Source organism: Marmota monax, unplaced genomic scaffold (genome assembly GCF_021218885.2).
Source record: "Marmota monax isolate L192 unplaced genomic scaffold, Marmota_monax_Labrador192_F-V1.1 WCK01_AAM20220418_F8-fsc00059, whole genome shotgun sequence".
NCBI lineage: Eukaryota > Metazoa > Chordata > Mammalia > Rodentia > Sciuridae > Marmota > Marmota monax.
The window spans coordinates 7,101,633-7,114,710 of NW_026693595.1; the positions used below are offsets into that span (position 1 = coordinate 7,101,633).

The 13,078-nt window shown below is 34.7% G+C and overlaps 1 protein-coding gene across 3 annotated transcripts in view; it reads left to right on the forward strand.

Annotated features, from left to right (window-relative positions):
- Positions 1-13,078, forward strand: part of Ptar1 (protein prenyltransferase alpha subunit repeat containing 1) — a 53,377-nt gene that overhangs the window by 16,462 nt on the left and 23,837 nt on the right. For all 3 annotated transcript variants that reach the window (XM_046459437.2, XM_046459438.2, XM_046459439.2), the window contains exon 3: positions 6,196-6,262. In XM_046459437.2, the coding sequence (XP_046315393.1) occupies positions 6,196-6,262 (67 nt within the window). The remainder of the gene's footprint in view (positions 1-6,195; positions 6,263-13,078) is intronic.

A 13,078-nucleotide genomic window follows, 5' to 3' on the forward strand; every position in this document is an offset into this window, starting at 1 on the left:
TACAGTATAATAAACAGCATGGTATTGGCACCAAAACAGAAATGAAAACCAGTGGTACAGAATAGAAGACACAGAGATAAACCCACACAAATATAGCTATCTTATGCTAGACAAAGGCTCCATAGATGTACATTGGAGGAAAGATAGCCTCTTTAACAAATGGTGCTAGAAAAGTTGGAAATCCATATGTAGCAAAGTGAAATTAAACCCCTTTCACCCTGCACACAATTCAAATTGGATCAAGTACCTAGGCATTAGACCAGAGACCCTGTGCCTACTAGAAGAAAAAGTAGGCCCAAATCTTCATCATGCCAGCTTAGAAACTGAATTCCTCAACAAAACTCCTAAAATACAATAAGTAAAATCAAGAATCCATAAATGGGATAGTATTAGCCTAGAAAGCATCTTCACAGCACAGGAAACAAGAACATGAAAACAAGCCCGTGGAATGGGAGAAAATCTTTGCCACCTGCATCTCAGAGCATTAATCTCCAGGATATACAAAAAGCTCCAAAAAAAAAAAAAAAAAAAGCCCACAAATAACCCAATCAATAAATGGATAAAGGAACTGAACAGGCACTTCACAGAAGTGCATAGAAGAAGAAATAAAAATGGTCAACATTTCTAGCAATTAGAGAAAGGCAAATTAAAACTACACTGAGATTTCATCTCTAGTCAGAATGGCAATTATCAAGAATACAAGTAACAATAAATGTTGGTGAGGATGTGGGGGAAAAGGTACACTCATATATTGCTGGTATGACTACAAATAGGTTCAGCCACTCTGGAAAGCTGTATGGATATTCCTCAGAAAACTTGGAATGGAACCACCATTTGACTCAGTTATCCCACTCCTCAGTATATACCTAAAGGTCTTAGAATCAGTGCCGCAGTCCTGCTGCAGCAGAATAACCTGGGGGTGATGAATAACTTGTGTAGATCGATACAGCAGGAGTGGGAGCCGTTTATTGTAGGACAGGAGCGGTATTTATACATTCCACACAGCTTATCTTAATTAGCATAAACTAGATACATCAGTCAACCAATAAGAAATCTCCACACTTAATGGCTTGCTGGTGTTACTTCACAAACCACTCCCTCTGGCATTTTGCCAGGCGCCATCCAGGCTTGTTTACAGACTCTAACATTTCTCTGGCAAAATGCCAGGCGCCATCCTGACTTGTTTACAGACTCTAACAAATCAGCATACTATAGTGATAGCTACATCAATGTGTTTAGCAGTTCTATTCATAGTAGCTAAACGATGGAACCAACCTAGGTGCCCTTCAGTAGGTAAATGGATAAAGAAAATGTGTATATACACAATGGAATAATACTCAACCATAAAGAAGAATGAAATTATGACATTTGCCAGTAAGTGGATGGAATTTGGAGACTGTGATGCTAAGTGAAATAAGCCAATCCCAAAAAACCAAAGGCCAGTGTGTTCTCTGATATGTGGATGCTAACACAAAATGGTGGGAGTATGGGTGAATAGAAGTTCATTGGATTAGACAATAATAGGAGCCAGAGGGGTATTGAGAAGAGAGTAGAATGTATTGGACATAATTTTCCTATGTTCATATATGAATACATGACCAGTGAAACTCCACATCATGTACAACTGCAAGAATGGGATCCTAATTACAATAAATTGTACTCCTTGTGTGTATAATATGTCAAATACACTGTACTGTCATGTTTATCTAAAAAGAACAAATAAAAATAAAAAATAAAATTTCAATTAATCAGCCCCCTGAAGTTCCTTAACAGCGACTTTAGGCAAATTACTTAAATTCTTCATGTTTCTACACCAAAAGCAGGGAATGCTAATCAAGACCTCAGAGGGTTTCTGTGAGGATCTGTCTCTAATGATATCCAGTATTACTAGTTACTTTTCTTTAATTAGCCCTTTCCTGCTTCTGACATTCTACTTTACCCCACCTCTTGCATTTCAACTTGAGTCATGAATCAGGCAGAGTTGGCCAGTGTATCAAAGAGGGAGGCACATGGTTCTGTGTGTTACCAAGCCCATTAATCATTGGTGGAGGCTGTTGGATATTTTAAGTCCTGAGATTCATAGAAGTTGGAAAGTATTCCTCTACTCCGTGGTCACTACTCATCCCACTTAGGAAATTCTTTTTCCTCATCTGAAGACATCCAGTCCCAGTATGACCTATGGAAGTGGGCTAGAAGATACACCTTCGTAACAGGATTTTTCATTCGGTGTTTACTGTGTGTTGTATACTGCCTGACACTTAATGGTTTTAATCACTTAATACCCCTCTAAGGTATTACAGTTATTGGATTCAGTTTACAAATAGGAACACTAAAGCACAGTGAGTGACATGCCCAGGAATTCCACTAAATAGGAGAGCTAGGCTGTGTACTCAATAACTTGCTATCACTCTCCTAAGAGAAAGCAAAGCTTTGAGTAAACAAAATGTTGCTTTGATCAACCACAAATTGAAAAGTGGAGACTTGAGTATTTGCTGTATTTGTGAGTTTTTGCCTATTGCTTCTGTATGGAGATCTCTTTCTAAGGGTGAACTTGTCTTCACTTGTAGCAGTTGGGGGAAAAGAGTTATTAGAAGTATATATAGCAACTACCATTTGTCAGACATTGTCTTGAGGAAGAAGAGTCCAAGGAATGAAGTGCCAGTTTACCTAAGTAGCTTAATGGCTTTTAAAGAGTTGTAGCCATCAAAGAAATTCTGGAGACTTTCTCATCGTGCATAAACCTTTCCACATAGCTACTTATTTAGTAAGTATTTGGGTTTTGATGTTGTCACTACCTTACAAGTTTAGAAATTTACAGTTTTACTATAGGAACAACTGACTCATCTGATTTGATTAATTGATGTTGAAAATATTCATTTCTTCGTTGGTAAGTAGCAATAGTGTTTAGTTGAATAAATACTTACTGAGCAATTATTTCTCCAAACTGTGGAGAAATGGGATAGATCTCATTTTATAAAATACTGTGCAATGTTTATCATCCCCATTTCACAGGGAAGGAAACTGAGGTTTTTGTTTTTGTTTTGTTTTTTTTGTGGGTTTTTTGGGGTATAGGGATTGAACTCAGGGGCACCCCACCATTGAGCCACATCCCCAACCCTATTTTGTATTTTTATTTAGATACAGGGTCTCACTGAGTTGCTTAATGCCTCATTTTTTTGTTGAGGCTGGCTTTGAACTCGATCCTCCTGGCTCAGTTTCCTGAGCCACTGGAATCATAGGCATGTACTACCGTACCTGGAAGGAAACTGAGATCTTAAAGAAGTGTTGTAGGTAGTAAGTAGAGCGGCTTGGATGCCAACCCAAGTATTGTGTCTTTTTTTTTTTTTTTCCTGGTACTGGGAATTTAATTCAGGGGCCCTTTATCCCCAGCCTTTTTTTTAAATTTAGAGACAGGGTCTCACTGAGTTGCTTAGGGCCTCAGCCTCCCAAGCTGTTGGGAGTGTGCACCACGGGTCCTGGCAGATGTTGTGTCTTTAAGTCTTGTGCTCTTACCGCTCCTCTGTTCTGTGGGACTAATATGGAATTTCTTCTGGGCAGAGACCATATCTTAATCATCGTCACCCAGCTCAGTGCCTAGGTTGTTATATATGCTTACAGAATTTTTGAGTGAATGAATAATTTGAAGATGTGTTAGGGAGGATCTGTCTCCCTGATTTATAGTTTGATTAAGAGAATAATATTTATATAAGTAACAAAGTAAGGTACATACAAAACAGATGAAAGATTTTTTTCTAGCTAGGTAGGTCAGGAAAGCCTTTATGGGAAAGATACACTTCAGAGTTCCTGAGATATAAAAGGTTTATTGCTATTGGTATAAATATTTGAACACAGGAGGCCATTTCTGGTGAAAAGAATAGCAAGTAGGTAAATCTCAGCTATGTCCAGAGAATAGAAGGTCAACTGATTAGAGATATGTTCCCAGAATGATGGGGTTTGGCTTTAGGTGGAGCATGGCATGTGAAGGGAAATCGTGGAAAGCCAGGCAGAAAAGAAATTGGAACCAGGTTCTAGAAGGCTTCATTTTTCTAATACATATCTCCAGCACCCTGTGGTGTAGTCATACTCTACTAACTATTGTGTCTTTAAGAGCTGGCTGTGAAGTTCATGCGTCTTCTCACATGCCATACTTTTCTATGGTCTTCAGTGCCTTTATAACCATATTCATTTAGTCTCCCATAGGTGCTCCAGTAACTATTAATTTTGCCTTATAATTATTTATATGGTCTCTCCAACTAGTGGGTAACTATCAAGGGTAAAATCTGGTTTCATTTACAATTATATCCATTCTTTCAGTTATAAGGGTCCAATTTAATCTTTGCATATTGTCAGTACTTATAATGTTTGTACAATTAAATGACTAATGGCATAGACTTAATAAATTAAAAGTGCGTTTTCCTTGGCAAATATTAAAATAGTGCCTAAAACTATTAAAAGAATAAAGAAGTTAATTTACATATTTATAGGCATATTATGTTTTTGCATGTAATAACATAATAGGAAGAATGCAGGTCAAAAATAAATGTGTGTTAATCCTACTGTTTGTTGCTTATGTATCAAACATTACAGTATGTTCCATAGTGATGAAATCATGGAACTCAAAATAAATGTTATTCTTTTATTAAGATAGTATGAAAATATAATAATTGATTTTTTTTAAAAATATTTTTAGGTGTAGATGGACACAACACAATGCCTTTATTTTTATATGGTGCTGAGGATCAAACTGGGATCCCACCCATGTTAGGGGAGCGCTCTACCGCTGAGCCACAATCCTAGCCCCAACAATAATTGATTTTGTTAATTAGAATATATTTAAATGACGATAGGATACACTTAAGTTTGTTTGTTCTTAGATTTTAAAAATTTATTACTTACACACTGAAAATATCCCACTTCATGTAGACAGACATTTCAATTGCAGTATAATTGATTTGTTAAAAGCACTGAGTTGTCAGATACTAATTCAGTGTCTATGGGCAAATTGCTTAAACTTTGAGTATCTCATTTTCCCTGTCCGTAAAGCTGAGTAAGTGTATCTTGGACCATGATTATGAGACTATAGTGAAAGAATGTGAATAAAGTGCTTAATATGTCTGGTACACAATAATGGTAAATAAGCTATAGCAATCATTTTTATTATTTTATTTGGTTGGCACTTAGATACACACTTGGTAGGGTTACCTGATTTAGAATTTAATAATCCTGGTTTAATAATCTGAATTCTAGAATCTAGAATTCTCCTTTATCTAAATTTTACTCATTTTATTTTTAAAATAGGCTTTTGGAGCTTATTAGAATATGTTGAAATTTTGTTAAGACCATGATTGGTAAATAGCTTATGAATATGTGTAGGCTATTCTAGGTGAACTATAAGTCACAAACAAATGAAAAAAAAAGTTTATATGAATAAATGTAAAAGTATAAAATTAAAAACAGTGCAATTTTTAAAATTCATCACACTGATTTTTTAAAAACAATTATATAGGTCAGAATTAGAGGGACATAAATACATTTATGTTATTCTTGTCGGTATACATAGATACAATCCACTTGGAGGACAATTTGGAAATGCTTAGTAGGAGCCATACTGGTTTTTATATTGATCCAACATGGTAGTTCTACTTCAGGAAACACATCATAAAAAAAGGATCTATAAGATACAGCATCTGTTTAAAATGTTTATAGTAGTTTTATCATTGCTGTAGTTATAGTAGTTTTATCATTGCTATAGTTATATAAAAATATGCAAAGAGGGAAAATTTTTGTAGGAAATTTTAAATTAATTATGTTAAATGGGTTGTATTATGAGTGATTTTTTTTTCTTTTGAACATTTGCACATATTTGATATTTATGAAATTAAATGAAAGTGGTTAGAAATTATTTCTTTTCCTTGGTAAATATTAGTGCCAAAACTACTGAAAGAATGAAGTGGTTAATTATTTACTGGCATATTGTAAAATTGTTTCAAGGTCTGAGTTTTAGAAAAGGTAGACCTAAGTGGAAGAAAGTCTTGAGGATAATCTTCAGTTTAGAGCCAGGTATCTGTCTTTAAAATTAATACGACCTGAGATATATGCTGTTATATGACAGAAAAGGAGAGAACCTTAAAATAAAGAAACTAAGATTTAAAGGTCAAGACTATTTGTTTTTAAAATTACTTCTCTTTATTTTAGAATTGATAGATGTCACGTGTACCCTGCTGCTTTTAAACCCAGACTTTACCACAGCATGGAATGTAAGGTATGTAGTTTTCATCAGTGATAAGATAAAATTTGTCTAGATTTCTTAAGTCTTAGAAGCTCTGTGAGTTGTTAGCTGTTTGAAAAATGAAATGTAAACCATATGTCCAGGGCATCCTACATTTATTTCTTCAACCCCTTCTTCATAATAACTTCACAGCAATTCTAACACATAAACCATGCTCCTTTTTGCATTTCTGTATTCTATAAACTTTTGTCTAAAATATAAATGTCCATGTTGAGTTTTGTTTGATGTATGCTTTTACTTTTCTTCCTTTCTAGGGGTTACAGGCAACTGGCATAATTGATTGGATTATAAGGTGTGTGAGAAGCTCTGTAGTACAGTAGAAAGTGCATAGGATAGGGATTCAAAGCCAAGAACTTTTAGTCTTGGTTTTATCACTAATATTGAGGGGCATATCATTCAAAAATCTCTGATACTCAGTAGCTTGGTGTCACATTTTATTTATACATTACATTCTTTGATTCTGATTATTGCAGCTTTCAAACCCAAAATATTTGATAGAAATATCACAATTCAGATCAAGATATATTTCATATTTTCCCATAGAAAAGAGCCAGAGATTATAATTCTCTATGTTTAAAGATGGCTTAAGTCATACTTTAATTTTATGTATTTTAAGCAATCACATTTTGAGTTGCTACTGAATTTCATGTGTGCAATGGATTTTTAAGAAGATAAGTTCTATTATATGTCTTTTTACACTGTCCTTTGAATAATAATTAGCTATTTAAAGAGTATAAACATAAATATAAAAAGTATAGAATAAGATGTAAGACTTTACTTTTTTTATAATTTTAAAAATCTGATTCTCTTGTGAAAAGCATTGCAGTGGTAAAGAAATAGATTAATGTTTATTGAGAGGCTACTATATGCTTGGGATTGTCCTGTGACTTTATATGTTATGTCGTGTTTCAAACAATACTTGACAACGTTTGTTCATTCATCAAATAGTTATCAATTAACTTATATACTAGGTGTTAGGTCCTGGGGATAGAACCATGAATAAAACAAACAAAAATTCCTATTCTTGTGGAATGTTTATTTTAAAAGGGGAAGAAAAGCAATAAGGGCATTTATAAGTGAAATATATAGCAGACCACTTGGTGATAATTCCTGTGGAGAAAAAGTAGGAAAAGAATGTAGGGAAGGCCAAAAACAGAACAGGAGGAGTGGCATTACAGTTTTAAATAGGTGTCATTTTTGAGCAATCCTTTGATTTCTCGGGTGAAAAGCCTTCCAAGGAGAAAGAACAGCAAGTGGAAAAGCCATCAGTATTGCCTGCCAGTGTTCCTGGTTGTTCTGGGATAGCAAGGAAGCCAGTGTAGCTAGAGGATCATGAATGAATGTTAGTGTAAGAGATGTGCTCAGAGAAACAGGCCAGCTCTCACAAGGTTTAACTGTTGTAAGGACTTTGACTTTGGATAAAACAAAGTCATTCAAGGCTTTCAAGCTAAGGAGGGACATTAACTTAGGTTTTAAAACTCTTTCCTGGGGTTGGGGTTGGGGTTGTGGCTCATTGGTAGAGCACTTGTCTAGCATGTGTGAGGCACTGGGTTCGATTCTCAGCACTGCACAGTAAAAAAAGGTCCAACAACAACTAAAAAAGAAAAAAAAAGTACATATATAATATATATACATATATGTAATACATATATATCAAAAAATTGAGAAGTGAAAAATGAATTTTAAAAAATCTCTTGTTTCCTGTGTGGAAAGTAGACTATAAGGAGTGTAGGGAGTGGTTGGGAAGTTAGGGAATGCTTCCAATAATTAAGGTGAGAGATGTTGAAGAACAGCTCAATAGAAGTGGTAAGAAGTAGTGAAATTTTAAGCTTTAGAAAATAGGAAGAAGGGAGGCATGTCTTACTCTGTTTTTTTTTGCTCTGAGTTTACCAAAATGGAAATATGTGGAAGAGGAGTATATTTGGAAGGTAGGGGTAGGGGTAGGTGCTAGTTGGCAGTTAATAGTTTCAGTTTAGGACATGTTAGGTTTGTGTCCATGTATTTCTATATTATCTGCAGTTCAGGGAGGTGTTCTGGGCCAGATATAAATGTGGGGATTGATAACATATAGATGGTTTGAAAGCCATGAACTGTTGGGATCTTTTTTTGGAGTGGGTATAGATAGTGAAAATAACCAGTCCAAAGATGAGCCCTGGGACACTATAGTATTTTAACAGTTGCATACTCCAATACAGTAGCCATTGGCCACAAGTGGCCACGTAACCCCAAAGTGAAATATATCAATGATTTTTATATTGATAACTCCTTGAAATTATAAAATTTTGGATATACTGAATTAAGTGAAATACATTTGTATTTATTTCTAATATAACTTAGACAATTTAAAATCTTACATATGCTTACTTTTGTGACTCATTGTATTTCTATTGGAGTACTGTTTTAGCATTTCAAGATGAGGAAGAATCAGCAAAGAGGACTTTTAGGAAGGTACTGTGGCTTTACAGTTGAGAACTTTCTCATATGAGGGGGCCATGTCTTATTTCTTTTCCCCTTATATTTCTCTAGTGCCTGGCACATAATACATATGCGATTTGAAAGCTGGGAACTGAAAATAAGTCATGTTAAGTGAAAAAGACATGAAGATAATAGGGAGAGGGGAGTATTACATTTTTATTCATGTTGTGATATTCCTCATCGTTTGAGAAGAACTGAAAATCTCAGCAAAAAATTAACTAGCATAACATATATACAGATCTGTATATATGTGTATACATACATACATATATATACACACACATATATATGCGCACATACACACATTATTTATTGTATATTTTTAAGGCAGTGCAGTATAGGAGAAAGAATCTTCTCTTAGAGAATTTAGTTCTGTTTCATCAGTTATCAGTCAGCTTAAGACAAAACTTTAAATTTCTCAAGAGTTTTATTTTCTTATCTGTGAACTAAAAGATTTTAAATTTTCATGTTTCTTTTGAAACTTGTGTTTTTTTCATTACATGTGATTGGTCTTATGAAGGGCCATTGCCTCCTGGATGAGTAGAAAGGGAATCTTGATTTTTAAAAAGTCAATTGCAGGTATGTGTTCTAGTAAATTTTATTATTAGTATAACTGATTGATATTTAAAGACAGAATTATGGGTAAATTTTACATTCTGAGTAGACATCAACCAGCTTTGGAAATAAACTGGTCTAACATGTAAGGTCTCTATTACAAATCAAATACTCTGCACTTTGTTTACTTGTTTGTATATTTCTTTTGCAGTAACCCTGGGAGACATTGGGTCATTTTTTACTATATTTTACAAACTGGTAAAAGATAATACTCCTCTAGTTCAGTTTGTAAGTGCTGTGGTTTTAGGGGGAAAATAGGGGCATGAACAAGTTTTTGAGCTAGCTCTTGTAGTGAGTGATGCATATGCTGGGCTTTGTGGCACATTCTTATAACCCCATCTATTCCAGAGGCTAAAGCAGGAAGATCACAAGTCTGAAGCTAGCCTCTGCAACTTGGAGAGATCCTGTTTCAAAATTTTATAAAAAAAAAAAATAAAAGGGATGGGGTTAGGGATGTAGCTCATTGGTAGAGCACCCCTGGATTCAGTTCCCAGTATAATAAATTAATTTTAAAAATTCTGCTAGTTATAAAAAGCTATTTTTTCTACTTTCAATATTTGTGGATTACTTGATGAAAGAGGTTGATTTCATAATAATATCCAATTTTTTTCATTAGTTAAAGCAAAACATCTTTGAGCAACTAGAAGAGCCGACACAAGGCTCCAGGGATTCAAGTTCTTCATTCAGCATATTGATTTAAATTGGTAACTATAATTTGAAGATTTTATGTTTGGTTTTGACACTTGGAGCTAGGAAACCTTGGATGACTTACTGAACCTCTCTAAGTCTCAGTTTCATCATCTGTAAAATTGAGATAATATTAGATTAAACCATATGAAATTGTTTTTTTTTCTTTCTTTTTTTTATTTATTTCTTACATACATGACAATAGTAGAGTGCATTACCTTCATAATTTTTCATTCACAGCACAGTTTTTTTGTAACTCTGTATATAAAGTATTTTCACACCAAATTATACCATTATACATGAGCTCTCTTATTTTTTTTGCATATAATTAATATACTTTTATACCACCATTTATCATATCTCTGTTTGTATATAAGGTATGTTAACACCAAATTCACATCTTCATACATGAATTTTGTATAATGATGACCCTCTCCTTCCATCATCCTAGCTATTCCCCTTCTCCCTCTCTTTCCCTCCCTCCCCTGTTCTCTATCTAGAGGTAATTTTCCTCCCATGCTCTCCCTCCCTACCCCACTTTGAGTCACCCCCCTTAAATCAGAGAAAACATTTCGGCATTTGTTTTTTGGGGATTGGCTAACTTCACTTAGCATAATCTGCTCTAATGACATCCATTTCCCTGCAAATGCCATGATCTTAGTTGTTTTTTAGTGCTGAGTAATATTTCATTGTATATAAATGCCACAATTTTTTTATCCATTCATCCACTGAAGAACATCTAGGTTGGCTCCACAGTTTAGCTATTGTGAATTGTGCTGCTATAAACATTGATGTGGCTGTGTCCCTGTAGTATGCTGTTTTTAGGTCCCTTGGGTATAGTCTGAGAAGAGGAATAGCTGTGTCAAATGGTGGTTCCATTCCCAGCTTTCCAAGGAATCTCCAGACTGCTTTCCAAATTGCACTAATTTGCAGTCCCACCAGCAGTGTATGAGTGTACCTTTTTCCCTGCATCCTCGCCAACACTAGTTGTTGTTTGTCTTCATAATGGGTGCCACTCTTACTGGGATGGTATCTTAGCATAGTTTTAATTTGCATTTCTCTGATTGCTAGAGATGATGAGCATTTTTTCGTATATTTGTTGATTGATTGTATATCCTCTTCTGAGAAGTGTCTGTTCAGGTCCTTGGTCCATTTGTTGATTGGATTATTTGTTTTTTTGGTGCTTATCTTGTTGAGCTCCTCATATACCCTAGAGATTAGAGCTCTATCTGATGTGTAAGGGGTAAAAATTTGTTCCCAAAATGTAGGCTCCCTGTTCACCTCATAGATTATTTCTTTTGCTGAGAAAAAACTTTTTAGTTTGAATCCATCCCATTTGTTGATTCTTGGTTTAAACTCTTGTGCTATAGGCATCTTATTAAGAAAGTTGGGGCCTAGCCCCACATGATGAAGATTAGGGCCTACTTTTTCTTCTGTTAGATGCAGTTTCTGGTTTATGAAATTGTTTTTGTACACTTAAAAGAAAGTTGAATCTCAACATCCTAAAGTTCATTTCTAACACCATTCTCTAAGAGAAGGAATTGGTTTTCTTGGATAAATGGCTGATTCTAGGATCAAGGTAGGAAGTATACAAGATGAGCCTAAAGCATCTTATAAAGGAAGAAATGTGTTCAAAAATCAGCATGGTGAGGGTATGCTAAAGGAATATAAAACCTGTTGAAAGAGCTTTCAATAAGGCACTGAAATTATTTGAGCAACAAAGTAGATACATATCCACCCCCTTATCCTGGGGAGGTATGTGCCAAGACCCCCCAGCAGATGCCTGAAGCCAAGGAGAGTATGCTTTTTTCCACCAAGTGACTAAAAATAATATTTCATTGTGTATAAATGCCACAATTTTTTTATCCATTCATCCACTGAAGAACATCTAGGTTGGCTCCACAGTTTAGCTATTGTAAATTGTGCTTCTATAAACATTGATGTGGCTGTGTCCCTGTAGTATGCTGTTTTTAGGTCCCTTGGGTATAGTCCGAGAAGAGGAATAGCTGGATAAAGGGATGATTGACATCCTGAGCCATACAGACGAAATTTCATCCTGCTACTCAGAATACATGCACTTTAGAATTTGTGAATTATTTCTGGAATTTTCCATTTAAAATTTTCAAAACTACAGTTGATTGTGGATGACTTAAGTTGCAGATAAAGGGGACTATTGTAATATAGTAATGGCTTAGACCCCATATCCATAAGTCCATACTGATATAAATGAATCAATTAATAAGTAGGGGACAAATATCTTGTTAATTTATCTTATTTATCTGGATGGTTCCCTTCAAGGATTTGGAGCTTAATTCCAGACACCTTAATTGTGCAGTGTGCACTGAATAAAAAATCATAGTGACTTCCTTCCTAAAAGTACTAAAGAAACCTGACATATATTACCTCAGCCCAGTAATCCATATCAGCATCAATAGCATCTTGATACTATGTGTCCCTACTATGAATACATGAGAATGACCCTTTAGCTGTGTGGTCTTCCTCTGCCAAACCCATAACACTAATCTAATCACGAGAAATACAGTATATACAATACCTGACCAATACTTTCAAAACTATCAAGGCCATTAAAAGCAATGTAAATTTGAAGAGCCTAAGAAGACATAACAACTAAATATAATGTGGAATCGTGGATGGGACTTTGAAACCGAAAAAGGAATTTGGTAAAAACTAAGGAATTCTGAGTGAAGTGTGGACTTCCACTAATAATATATCATTATTAATCATCAGTTTTGATAAGTGAACCACAGTAATACAAGATGTTGATGAGGAAAACTGGGTGCGAAGTGTACAGGAATTCTCTGTATTATCCTTATAACTTTCTGTAAAAATATGGAAGTTATAAAATAAAAAAGTTTATTTTTTTAGAAAAGTTGAATACTAGCAATTTCATGTAACTCAACCAATGCTTACTATAAGATTGTTGTGGTAGTAATTAGGTAACATATGTAAATCACTTAAAATAGTACCTGATTCAGGAAATGTTCTGTAGAT